Raw genomic sequence first — 13,173 nt, 5'->3', positions numbered from 1 at the left:
ATATCGTAGTTGTTTGCTCGTATGAAGCTTCGGTTTGTGTATTTTTGCTTAATGAGCTGATACTGGAATTACCATATGTCTTTAGTCTATATAAGATTGCATATATTTTTGGTCTCGATTGTTTAACTAGATATGTATTCTGAGAGATGAGATTTTGGGCTTTGGAGCTGCATACATTGTAAGAGATCATATCCTTTTGGGCTTTGGAGCTGCATACATTGTCGGGAGGAACACACACTGTGCATTCCCAAATCACGTCACTGATGCATGAGGCAGTCGGCAAGTAGATTGGTTAATAGGGACTGCTATTTAGGTCGACTGTTTCACCCCCAAAAATGATCTCGTGTAATAAATCCTCCGTATCTGAACTAAGATTTCGTTGTCGAAATTATTCTATCTCGCAGCGTCTCCTTCTGCTTCCCCGTGCAGACACAGCCATACAAACTAATGCAGTCACCACATCCCTCCCTTTGAACCCTAATCTTACTGTGTAATCATGGAGTCATCATCACCCACTCCACAATATGTGTAGTAAACAGCAGGGGAAAAGAAGGCGGAATACGATGAAGGAACCGAGAACACAGGCAGCAGTAGCCTCAGAAGAAAGCATAGGCGTCTCCGAGGGTGGTGGTGGTGGTGGTGGAGCTACTGATGAGTCCATACCAAGAAGAACCAACACCAGCCCATGGAAGGCCCATCGAAGCTTTGGTCTCCCCTTCGTCCATGTCCTTACGGCCGGCCACTGCTCTGTCTGTTGCATCTCCCAGTCCTCCTCCCTCAAAGCGCACGAGTCCATCTTCCCCGGCGACACCACCGAGGCCATAGCAAAGGTCGTTCGAGCCACTTGGGTTCACGGTGTCGACAGAGCCACAAATGTCGAGGTTAAGTACATGGTCCGGGAGAAAGCCATGGCCATCGAAGGCCAAGGTGAGGTCATGGAGAAGTGGTGGAGGAAAGAAGGGAGGGGGGAGTGGATGATCGTTTGTGGAGTCGGCGGCGACGGGATCAGTGTCTTGTGCCTTCTTAGAGGAAGCGGTGGATCTTTTGTTCTTCCTGCAGCCACCTCCGACGGGAACGTTCCTAAGGGAGCCTCCCTGAGTCCAATACCTCCTGCAGCCCTTGCAGAAGTATCTGGGTTGGGAGAGGCTGTAGTTGTTGTAGTAGCAGAACTTGGTGTTGGTGGAGGCACAGCGGGGGCATTCGAGGGCCTGTTCTGGGTGAGGTCTAACTAGCTTCCTCTCCTGCTGCTGCAGCTGGTTCTTGGGGCACAGTCGCAGCCCTCCCAGCTGTTGGCCAGCCATGGCCTGCAGAAGAAATCACACGACCAGAAGAAGAAGAAGAAGAAGAAGAAGAAGAAGATAGTAAATGATAGATTATGATAGAGAGTACAAAAGAAGCCTTTATAAAGATAAAAGCATGCCATGAAGATAGTAAGAGAGAAACTTGTGAGCATGCCAACAACATGATTAGTAAGTAGTCAGGAAGGAGCAAGCTTTAGTGGAAGAAGCAATATAGTGGGATGTCAGCCTTTGTAAAGGCAGTGCATCAGCTTTGTTTCTTCATCATGATGTCTCAAGTGGGAAGCTTCACTAATAATTCAAGCAAAAGAAGTGGCTGTGGTAGCTTTAGCTGAAGGTATATAGAAGAACTCAAATTACACTGCTAAGTGTTAATTCAAGAACAAGATGAGCATCACTTGTCATCACAGACCAACAAAAGCTCGAAAAGAGAGTGATGACACGCAGAAGAAGAAGAAGAAGAATAGCTCATCGACAGGCAAATAGGAGTGTTCAACCTGAATACAAGACTGTGCAACGGCTACACAAAGGACATGCATATATATATGTACCTATGTATGAATCTGATCCACCGATCTCACGCTCAAACCAGATCTTAAAACGCAAAACAAACCGAAAAAGAAAGAAAGAGAGAGTCGGGAGATGTAAAAGAAGTCAGATGAAACCAAAGTGAAGTGCAGGAGACTTCACTTTGGTTTCATCGCGGAGATGTGTACCTGGCTGCGAGCTTTAGGAACTTCCATGCACCGCCCAAAGGAGAAGCGCCTCGGAGAGATGGAAGTGAGGATGGAGAGGCGAAGCGGAAGCTGATGTTGAGGAGAACCGACATCTCACCTCTTCCGGCCATTAAATAAGAGAGAGGGAAGAAACCAGAGAGAGAGAGAGGAAGGCAATGATTAGGCTACGCACGTACGAAATGAAACGACGCGCTTCTGACTTGCACGCTCGAAAAGCATCGGGAAAAAAAAATCCAGCCGCTTCCCCTGCAACAGATTCTCACGAAGAGACAGATAGATAGAAGAAAGGGAGGGAGCGAGGGAGAGAGAGAGAGAGAGAGAGAGCGGAGGCCCACCGTGGAGTGTAGCGCCACAATAACGCTTCGTTGCTCGGGCCCTACAGCCCGTCATGCCACCACATGCCCGCCATCGTTTTGGTTTTCTCTACTCAGGAAACAATTATATTACTTCAAAACATTTATTACAAATTATTAGCATTAAAAATATATATATAAACTAATCATCTATTTAAAATATTTTTATATTTACTGTATACGGCAAATATACTTTAATTTTTTATGTAATAAAATTTTAAAAATTTATTGTATAATAATGTACTCTAATCTCTTTTTTTATATATACCATTTAGTTTATAAAAGGTTTTATTTACTTAAATAAATTGTCGATTGGTTATACTCTATCTGACACTTGAAATTTGTGTTTATGAGTTTAATCCGTTAGTATTAATTTTATTGATCTATCTATTATCGGCATATGGTATTGGCATTCTGGACTCTGGTGTTGCGAGTCACTGCAGAGTTCGATCTGAGTTATGCTCGGGTCAAGATTTGGATATTTGCCTCTCCATGTGACGTCGATTGGAGACTCCGTTGTGCCTCTTCTACGCATCATCCGTACAGTGGATGACCAGGAGGAGAGGTTGAACTGGAGGAGGCGTTTCCGATAGGCGACGCGAGGAGCGCGTGAAGACCACCGTTGCGGTTGGGAGGCGGGACGTCAGGAGCGCACGCCCGTTCTGCTTCGGCGTGCGTCAGGCGGTGCGGGCGACGATGTTGTATAACGCGCCAAAATGGGCACGGCAGAAGAGCGCGGCGGGTTGTTAGGGCAGGGATGGCTGGAGGCACGGCGGCCGCCATCTCTTGTTTGGCTCCCCTAGTGTACGTTCGCCGCCCTCGTCTGTCGTTTTCTTCCTGCATGCGTCACCAAAATCGAACCTGGAACGACCGAACCATTATGAGAAGTACACCGCCACTGGGCTTGGGAGAAACTACACCAGAGGAGCACCGTTTCGCAGGTTGCTTCTTGCACCTGATTAAACTGCCTCTGATTAAGTTGACACACATTTTTGGAGTATTTCATAAGGCGCCAGTGAAAGGCTATTGATGCTTATCATGCACCTATTTCCAATTTGCATCATCATGATGGCTCAATTGAAGTGCTTCATCTCCAGCAGGGCATCAGACGAACCATGCACTCGAGTCCTGGAAACAAAGGCAGCAAAAATAAAAAGGTCAGACAGTTAGTTGCTCAGGCCATCATCCAAACCATTCTTCTTCGGCTTAGTTTTCGCCTCCTCATGCTAACTGGCTTGCTGCTTACATCGAGTTAAGGGGAACACATGTAATGTAAACCATTTTACTCACGATGTTTATTGAAGAAAATTAACCAATGGATGGGCTAATATGTACTATTTGTTTGATAATTTACAACAAGAATTATACAACCTACAAGCCTAAATAAAAATGTGGAACGCTTTTCTCCTCCTCGGTAGATAGATAAATGTGGAGCGCTTTTCTGCTTAGGGCAAATGACCGCAACTGAATCATTACTATAAACATATGGGATCATTGATATAGATATAGACAAGAAACTGCATAAAAGCAAATCAAACATGCAATGAAATAATTTGATGTCTAAAGTTTCACTTATCCAGCTCCTGATGTCGATTCATTTCTCTGTTCAGAGTTTTGCACATTTTGTTCACCCTCATTGCTCGGCTTCCCATCACTGGATTCCTCGGGATTAATCTGTGCGCCCTGGAAATACATAAAACATGATATATCAGAATTACATATTCGTGTGGGTGAATATAAATAAAGGCAGGTGCATAAAGATAAAAAAAAAAAAATTCATAGTTCCAATGGTGTGAGACAATAGGGGGGTGCGCAAAGGCCCAAGGCTCATTGATTATGCTGACTGTGTGAGGAAGGGTCACCTGATGATTAAAAGATTTGCAAGAGATGAAGGTCGTAGTGTTTTCTACTACGAAACCATTGAAAACCATAGCAGTAATATGCAACAAAAAGATCATTAAGTCCTACACCATGGAGGAGAAAAGCCATCGGCAGCACATGCACATGCGTGCGCGCGCGCACACACACACACAAACAATAGAAAATTACATGATATTTTGTTCAGCTAAATAATTTTAAGCTAGTGAACCAAAATTATCCGAGTGTGACCAATAAGGCCATAGTCCTAGATTTAAAAAATCAAGTATGTTTAAAATTGGATGATTTATGCTAAAGGGAGGCAGTTCAATTGGATGAAAGAGACAAGTTGAGAGTCATCTAAAATACTTGAGAACGTGCATAACATGCATATATAGCAAATGCAGCATAAGCAAATCAGAGTTTCCAATTAGGTTTGTTTTCTGTATACTACTAGTGGCTAAACTCCGCATGGAGAGTCCTAAATCTTAACCTTTGGACGAAGAAACACTACTAAAATTTTGGTGGTGAAATTGTAAATAGCCTATAAAGGCGGGCTTTAGAGCTTACTAGAGAGATCATTACTAGACAACAAAATATCATTACCGCAGTGCACTATGTCTGACATTATTAAATTTACAACTTCTTGTAATAGATGTTCTATTATGGTAAGCAGCATTATTTTTCTCAACTACCAGTTTGCTATAAAACAATAAAATTAAGAGGTAATGCTTTCTACAATAAAGAGAATCTAGACCCCAAAAAAAAAAGTTATAGGTAAACACCTTGTTCTTATCACGCCAACCAAGTACAAATGGCCTAGAAAGCAAGTTTATTTTCCTGGCAGGGACATCCAGAAATGAGTCGTGACTTGTTCGCACGGACGAGGAATCTGCAGTTGGTGTCCTGAAATGAAAAGGTCACAAAGTTGTGTCACGTGCATGTATGGTGCGCCAACATCAGAGAATTGAGAAGAGTGTGTTTGATGTGAACATGATAAAGAGAAGAAGATATGAAAATCAAGGATTGTCATGACAGTCTGGCATGGGTCCAAACATGCCACCCGAGGAAGGTATCGGAACGCATCACGTCAAGGAGTTTGAACCTATGTCACAGCCAGCTTTTGCCTGGCATGATAACATAATCATGATCCTGTGCTGAAACAACATATGCTTGATGAAAGTCGAGAAAAGAACAAGACTACATGAAGATCAAGAGATAAGGATACTCCTGCTGGCAAGCAAGAGTGGCTTGTAAGATTTTGATGCTCTTCTAACAACCCAGTGGAAGAAAAAAGAAGAATTGACAGAAAGTGATTTAACATATACCTTGGGGAGCTAAGTGCTTTGAGCTGGCTAGACTCGTATTGCAATGTAGCCTCCAACATCGTCTCTGCCATTACTGCCCTCTTCTCCATTTGTGCAAATAAGAACATGGCTTGTTCATATTTTTCCTGCATATATCTATTTGTAGTGGGTAAAAAATTTCAGGAAGTAAAGATATAACAACCTAATCAAATTTAGAAATGTGTTGTATTAATGAAAAGTGAATAACAAAATCAGTAGGAACAATATATATTCCTTCAATAAATGTATAGGATGAGGAGAGCAACAACTCAAAGGGTTATAAAATGCATATGGTACTGAAAATTAGAAGTGGAAACATAAGCATGGAAGAAAAAATGTGAGTGGCACAAAATTGCCATCTAACTGTTAAAAGGCGATAATGATTAAGAAATGATTTTTTTTTGTACAGTTCATTATGTATCCTTCACCAGTAAAAGCAAGCTCAGCACTGCTTCAAGGCACAGCAGCATTCATTTTAGCTATATAAAAACAATATAGACACTTTGATTTTAGGTTCCACTTCTGTTTGCAGTTGTACCCATATGGCACAAGTCAAAGAATGTGGAAGGTATTCAAAGAACAAAGATGTAAGAGCTATGTGCATATAGACCATAATTTGACAAGCTAGATCACCTCTCCAACTCAGGCCAGCATGTAATAGGTAAACCTTAGTGAAGAAATAAAGATGCACAGAAAACTAAGTCTCTCTGCAAATACACTCAAAACCAAGCAATGAAAAAAATTGCACGAGGTTGACTTGTATCCTCCTATTTAGCCATAATTGATGAGATACCAGTTTTGCAGCAGTCAAAATGTCCAAATTCCATGTGAGCCATCAACTAAGATATAGTTGTTACTTGTTAGCAATGCAATTGTCAATCTTGATCTTATGTTTCCGATCCTCTAATTCCATGCAAATGCGTCAACCCCTAACTAAAACAACTTCATCAGTGTCGTTTCATGGTCATCTCTCTTCCAAATCTATCTAGTCTGGAAAAAACATTTCCACTTAAAAATAAACAAGTATCAGAATCAGCTGAAAATGCAATCTAAACATCGTAGACTATAAAAGACCTGGAGGACATGCACAGCATGCCGCTGAGCAACAACATCTTGCTCAGCAAAATGGCGAGCATCTTCCGTGACCTTTTGTTCTTGTTCAACTCGCATCAGTACCTTCACAAGTGCAAAGCTCATTGATTTGTATAAAAAAGCAACCAAAGATACCGAACAGCATGGTAGGAGAAAATCATAGTGTAAAGGTAGAAACAATTTTGGCACACCTCAAGCATGGCACGCTCTTGTTCTTGCTTGTCTTCTAGAGCCTGCCGCAACTCAATTACCTCTTGCTCCAGCTGCTCAACCTATGAACAGTAGCAATAGCACTTAGATTAACCAGATGGCCAGAAAAATTGAGCCAGCATGTGTGATAAACACAAAAGTAACTAGAGACAGAAAAGGTTTAGATTAACCAGATGGCAACAGCCTCTGTGGGGAGCATTTAATATACATACAAATAAAGGTCTGTACATGCATATGCATATGCATACACACTTTTTCTGGCCATATATCTGTGTGCAACCATATATCTGTTTTATATACAGATATGCGTAATACTTCTACATATATACATGTACTACGATTTTTATATAAGCTCATAACTCATGCCAGTATAGCATTAAATCAGTACATACCATGGTATACTGATGGGAAAACAAATATAAAATCTTGTTTATAATGTTGCTATACTTCAGTGCATTGACACACTGTATACTAGTATATACCAGTCAGTTTTAACTCTATGGGTGTCATTAAGAACATACATATATTACAATCCATCCAATAGAGCAACACCATATAATTAACGAAAGAAATTTAAAACACCAGATCGAGAATATAAAAAACTTTGTTCAATATGAAAAAATTAACAGCTTAAAACATCATATACCTTTGCACTCAATAGGCGCCTATTATCCTGCTTCACCATCTCCATCAATGCTGTCTCCAACTCCTCGGCTCTATGAAAATGATTAAATAAAAACAAGCAGAACTTAGATGCCATACAACTAAAAGAATGTCATGTAGACATTAGTTAGATTTAGAAAAATAGTTCCAGGCTGTGTTTTAGGAGCATTTTTCATTGTGATGTAAAATCAATGTCATCGACTCGAGATGAAAAACACACAGGTATCAGGCACATATTTTCAGGCTTTAAGAGTAAATATATTAATTTAAGAGTAGAGAAAGCATGTTTAAATATTTAGTTTCTACTTTCTAATATTATCACCAATAGGATGCTGAGAACGACAAACCTGAGGGTAGCAGATCTTTTCTCCTCTAGCAATCTACATAGCTCCACCCTTAACCATGTGGCCTACAAATTAAGGGTACACGGAAAAGTATGTCATTTCAAGTAGACTTCTCACCCTTTTTCATTATTGGATAATGAGGCAAGGCCTAGATTAAAGCACAGAATCATTGAAATGATGTACCCTATATGGCAACTTAAGAAATAGCAGCAATGAAAGCATGGTTCTTTTGGTACTAAAAGCTTGATTTCTATTACCCTGAGCTTTATATGTTTTTTATTTGTTATATTTGCACGAAAGCTGCATTTGATATAAAATAAGCATAGCCCATTTCAGCTGACAAGGTTACTGTACCAGGCAACCCCCAAAGCTTGATGTTCATGTCCAAGTAATTTCGATTACTCAAGAATCTGAAATTAGCAAATCATTTTACTAAAGAATGCCAATGCATCTGCTTTCAATCTTTGGGCCTTTTTCTATGGTTGAAAATCTAGGTAAACCAATTAGATGCCCTAAAATAGTGCTCTAACCTGGTGAGGTTGGTGATATTAAATGTCACATCATTCAACTCAAAATATTTGATAAGAGAAGTACAAAGACTCACTGAAGTAGAATGTTCGATTGATCTATGAGGGATCCTGCTTTCTTTATATTTGTGGGATACATAGTTACAACATTTAATAATTCTGATATGTCCCATCAACAATATTGCTTAACAAACAAAACCAGATTTTGCCTCAGTTTAATTCTGGTGTTTTTCCCTCCCAAAACCAAAAGCTACTGGCTTTCTTTGTGATTCTCCTACCTATTCCACAAAATGTACAATACCATATGCTTTATTCTCCTATTCAACTAGATATTCTTAAATTTAGAATGACAACTATAAAAGAAAACATTCCAGTTACCGTCACCATATGTAAAAGCTACTCATGTCATTTTTAAAAAAGACATGAGTAGCTTTTACAAATAAATAACAGCGGAAAACACATGAGTAATAAGCACTATGAACATGAAAAGACAACAAGGTGAGATTACTTATGAAAAAGTGCCTCAAGAATTATCCAACTGGTGGCCCATAGATTCATTTTAAAAATGACAATTAAAAGCCAATGCGTTTGCTTATCATGCAAGTTAAAATAGCACTTTAGATTGAGCAGATTGGAAATCAAAGCCAGTCTTTAAGATTAGAAAAAAAAATTGATAACAATTGCAAGTGTAATAGTCATTTTTCCAAATGGTAACCATTTTTATATTTCATTATGTATTTAATGCACTGAAGAGGCCTTAACAACGCTCACTGCCTACTGGACATCATTAGTCTATTTGCTTACATTGAACATTTGACCCTCGAACTAGAAAGTGAAACACACACTTTACAACAGCAAATAATAGAAGGATTACCTGCTCTTGAAGATCAGGTAAAGAATCCAGCTCTGCATCAAATGTCAGAGTACTACCATCATAATTAGTGAAATCGGAATCTATGAAGTGCACTTCGCCAATAGCTTTCGTGTCACCAGCATTTTCTTCTGATTTTGACTCTGAAACTAGGAGTCCATTGTCACGGTTGAAACTATACAGCTTAGTCGCAAGACCTTTAGAGTCACTCCAAACATGCATTCCTTTGGACCTTTCCTCCATGGCAGCAAGCACAGATGGTCGATGTTTGTTCCTTAATTCTTGTAGTCTCATCTCATTTACAGTTTGATATCCTACACAAGCTGTCAAAACAAGTTGGCTACTGTCGAAAGTCGAACCAGCAAGTGACTGCACCAATGTAATTGCATCCCCTGCATCCTTGGTTGTTACAATTGCAGGACCTAGAAAAGTTCACAAGAAAAAACAACATTGGTTATATTCCATGTAACAAACTAGACTTTGTATCCAATTAATGTACTCATACGGTCAAACTGTCAAACAGATCAAGATCCATCAATATATTAAGCAGTACCATATAACTCCAACAAAGCAAGTGCTGTTCGGAAAAGCATCTCCCGGTTCCCATCAAACAAAAGCACATCCCAAACACGAAGAACTATAATTTAAAAAAAAATCAAAGACGAAATTAAAAGAACGCATATTGTATAGCACCTTTTTGAAAAATAAAAAAATAACAAGGATGAAAAGATTTTAGTAGAGGTAAACTAATGGTCTAACAGTTACAAAATTCTGCATAGGAAAACCTGACCACTTTCCCAGGGAAGCATATTCATGAAAATGGAAAGGAACCACGGTCCTGTGATCCATGCCACCTGCACTCCGAGATAATCTAGATGATTCACTGCAAATAAAGGATAAAAATATAGATATGAATATATCAAACATAAATTCGTGTTGGTTGATATTTTACCAGCACAGTATCTTGAAGACAATAAAGAGTAGCAAAAAATATGAGGTACTAGGACCTAATTTTGGAAATCTTTCACGTACTAAATCCTCCAAAGCAAGTTGGTCCACCTGGAACATATTTCCACATACATTAATACATCAGCATACAGTAACAAATCTAACCTCTTGACATAGGTACATGGAAAGTGACTAGCATGGTAGAAACTCATCCCAAATTTAAAAAGAAGCACATGTTTCATCACAATATCACCTGGGATTCAATCATCTCCTCAGAGTAGTAACCATCAAAATAGTCATCAATGATGCCAGTTAAAGTCCTGTGATACATCAAAAAACTTAGGCTCAGTAAATTCTTTCATGTTATATCTATCTACAGAAAAAAAAACTCACTACTCACATTGCCGAATCATGCTAAGCAATTATATAATTTTTTTTCTAAACACGTAAATGATATCCTTGATTAAATTTTAAATCTTCCAGGCAAACCTACCAAAATGCATTTTCCTCAGGCATCAGCAGAAGCAGTAATCCAGCAAAGAAATTCATCACCTGCAGAATACAAATCCAAGTAAGATGTTCTATTTAGTTAGAAAATCCTCATTTTTCTGAACAGAAAGAAATATAACTAGCAACTCTATAAAAGAATATAAAGGACTGGCTGAGAGGGAATAGGTTCTGCGTGTTCCCAGAATGAAAATGACAGATCATCTAACATAAAATCTGAAAGTGTAAGAGTCTGAATTCCAGTACTTGTAATCACTCTGATATACTTTATAAGAGAAGAAAAGCTCAGAAAGAGAAATACATTCTCTAGATTATATAAAAGCTGTTTAACCTTGCAGCAACTCTTGCAGAACTATTCCCAAAGAGAATGATGACACCGAACACACTGTAGAAACATGATAAGCATGAGTACCTGACAATAACCAACAAACGGATTATGCAGAGCATATGCCGTGAGCAACCGCCTCAAAGCATTTCTCCCATCGTCGTCTAGAGCAGGATGACCAGGGAATGTTCTGGGTAAATCCTGTAAAGAGAACATAAGCAAGTAATTTGAAATTCAGCATTTGAGTTACCATGACACACTGAGTAAACGGAAGTTGGACACTTTATAATGGTAGCGACCTTCTCGATCTGTCCCTTCCATTTTTCAATTCCCTGGGGTAGTGTTGGTTTGCTTTCAGTGTCATCCTTAAGCACAGCATCACCTTCTATAAGCAGAGCATCAACTTCTTTTCCATCAGCCTTAGATTCTTGATCTAACAAGCTACTATAATATCCATCCAACCTGCGAGCTCCAACACCGACAAAAGCTTGCCAAAGCTACAGTTAAGAGACATTGGTAGACGTAGATTAGTGGAAGCACAAAAACCAGCTGTAGCAACAGGCAATACACAGCTAAGTCCTGGATACACCTCTCCTCTGAGAGCCATAGGGAGCCCCCCATGGACCAAGCACTCCAATTCCTCCTTCCAAGGGAAGTCACTATCCTTAGGTACTCCTTGACCAGCCATACCAACTGTGACACCATCTCCAGAAGGTAACTCCTGGACTGGATCTGATCTCTCCACATCATAAAATTCATCGTCGGAGTCTTCTGTGGCTTTTGACTCTTTTATAGGAGCAAGGTTTTTCCTACTTCCTTTGATGCCTTCTTCACCACCTTCCAGGAAGTTTTTCTTCTTTACTCGCAGGCTCATCATCTGCTCAATGACAGTAAGGGAAGGCCTGGTCTGGGGCCAAATTTGGACCCGATGAACTCTTCTCTCCTTCTGTGATCCAACTTCCTCTGTGTCATAACACTCGCTAGGCTCGTCAGGATCGCTGTCCTTCTCCGAGACTCTGGAAGCATCCAAATGCAGCAGAACGCTGTTTTCCTCCGTGGGTTTGTCATCAGTGGGCGTGCCGTCAGACTTAACCACCCGATCAAGGAAGTCCTTCCACCGCTCCACTCTCTCTTCTTCTTCCTCCTGGAATCAGAATCATCACGACATCCTAAACCAATCCACGACATCAAGGCCACTAAATTCGACCAAAATAATAGGAGAAATTAGAAACGGAAGCCTTGCCTTGTAAATATTAGCATACTCTCGGTACCTCTGCACGTTTTGAGGCCGCACTGCAAACCCATATGCATCCCTGCTCACATATCCTCACCATCAAGAACATCACGCATAAAAAAAAAAACAAAGAACTACCCTTCAAAATACAAGAAACTCAAATCCAACATAAGAACAACGTTAATTCAGCCAGAACTCGAAGCATAACAAACTACACCCTAAAAGCAAAAAGAATTCCACAAAAGGGACCAAGTCAGAGCATCCATGGACTTATGTACCGTTCGAGCTAAAACCCTAGATTCCAGAAGGAGATCCAGGGAGGCCATTCGCGAACTAGTAATCCATCAGAGAGCTCGGAATAGAGAACAGTGAAATCCGTACTTTCCAACACCAATATACGCAGATCCAGAACGCAGAAGTCCAGATCGGGCGACCACATTGCTCGAATAGTTGTAATCTCAAAGATCCACGTAACGAGAAAGAAATGGGACAGAAAGAAGAAAGAAATCGGCGTGTAGTAAGAGCAGGCATCACGGGAAGGGTATGCCCTCCACCGGCTCAACACGTGGGATTCGATCGGCAGCACAATCCTCATCATCATCAACATCAACAATAACAAGATCATAGATCGCAGCTCATGACTCACCTCTTGTGCTCGAACGCAACGATCGGGAGGTTCTTCCCCTTCATCTCCGCTAGGACGTCGTTTTCGAGCGACACAGAGAGGAGACTGACTCCGGAAAGACTGGAAACAGAGAACACTAACGCCGCCGCTCGGCTCACATATGGATATGTAGACACATTAACGCCAGTTTATATAACAGATATATATATAATCATTTTAATTTTGCTTACTGCCTT

At 40.3% G+C, this 13,173-nt stretch overlaps 2 protein-coding genes and 1 long non-coding RNA gene across 4 annotated transcripts; 1 reads left to right on the top strand and 2 right to left on the bottom strand.

Annotated features, from left to right (window-relative positions):
* Positions 1-346: 346 nt before the first annotated feature.
* Positions 347-2,137, bottom strand: LOC103992564 (dof zinc finger protein DOF4.6). The gene is made up of 2 exons (XM_009412316.3): positions 2,015-2,137; positions 347-1,304 (listed from the first exon to the last, which is right to left on the bottom strand). Exons 1-2 carry the CDS (start codon positions 2,039-2,041, stop codon positions 597-599), a joined length of 735 nt encoding a protein of 244 aa, XP_009410591.2. The 5' UTR covers positions 2,042-2,137; the 3' UTR covers positions 347-596.
* An 884-nt stretch (positions 2,138-3,021) lies between these two features.
* On the top strand, positions 3,022-3,704 carry LOC135642766 (uncharacterized). The gene is made up of 2 exons (XR_010498057.1): positions 3,022-3,329; positions 3,489-3,704. It is a non-coding gene; the product is annotated as an uncharacterized LOC135642766 (long non-coding RNA).
* LOC135642763 (uncharacterized) lies at positions 3,657-13,116 on the bottom strand. Of its 2 annotated transcripts, XM_065159174.1 has the most exons (18): positions 12,959-13,116; positions 12,322-12,391; positions 11,668-12,222; positions 11,378-11,575; positions 11,166-11,279; positions 10,740-10,798; positions 10,500-10,566; positions 10,306-10,357; positions 10,089-10,181; positions 9,852-9,935; positions 9,302-9,720; positions 7,904-7,965; positions 7,540-7,609; positions 6,875-6,955; positions 6,666-6,767; positions 5,574-5,698; positions 5,031-5,151; positions 3,657-4,071 (listed from the first exon to the last, which is right to left on the bottom strand). In XM_065159174.1, exons 1-18 carry the CDS (start codon positions 13,000-13,002, stop codon positions 3,961-3,963), a joined length of 2,427 nt encoding a protein of 808 aa, XP_065015246.1. In that variant the 5' UTR covers positions 13,003-13,116; the 3' UTR covers positions 3,657-3,960. The 2 variants fall into 2 exon arrangements, with proteins under 2 accessions (XP_065015246.1, XP_065015247.1); XM_065159175.1 differs by lacking the exon at positions 12,959-13,116 and having other exon boundaries at positions 11,668-12,247.
* Between the last annotated feature and the right edge of the window lie 57 nt (positions 13,117-13,173).

This window comes from Musa acuminata, chromosome BXJ3-7 (assembly GCF_036884655.1).
Source record: "Musa acuminata AAA Group cultivar baxijiao chromosome BXJ3-7, Cavendish_Baxijiao_AAA, whole genome shotgun sequence".
Lineage (NCBI taxonomy): Eukaryota > Viridiplantae > Streptophyta > Magnoliopsida > Zingiberales > Musaceae > Musa > Musa acuminata.
The sequence above is the reverse complement of the archived record's forward strand: the minus strand, read 5'-3'. Positions and strand labels throughout refer to the sequence as shown.

What these genes read in the sequence shown, in the direction of transcription:
- LOC103992564 (XM_009412316.3), bottom strand. Translation starts at nt 2,041, where the DNA reads ATGGAAGTTCCTAAAGCTCGCAGCCAG. An exon ending in TTCCTAAAGCTCGCAGCCAG is followed by an intron (nt 1,305 to 2,014) that starts GTACACATCTCC and finishes TTTCTTCTGCAG; the next exon opens with GCCATGGCTGGCCAACAGCT.
- LOC135642763 (XM_065159174.1), bottom strand. Translation starts at nt 13,002, where the DNA reads ATGAAGGGGAAGAACCTCCCGATCGTTGCGTTCGAGCACAAGAG. An exon ending in TGAAAGATTTCCAAAATTAG is followed by an intron (nt 10,182 to 10,305) that starts GTCCTAGTACCT and finishes CTTTATTTGCAG; the next exon opens with TGAATCATCTAGATTATCTC. An exon ending in AAGAGCGTGCCATGCTTGAG is followed by an intron (nt 6,768 to 6,874) that starts GTGTGCCAAAAT and finishes GCACTTGTGAAG; the next exon opens with GTACTGATGCGAGTTGAACA.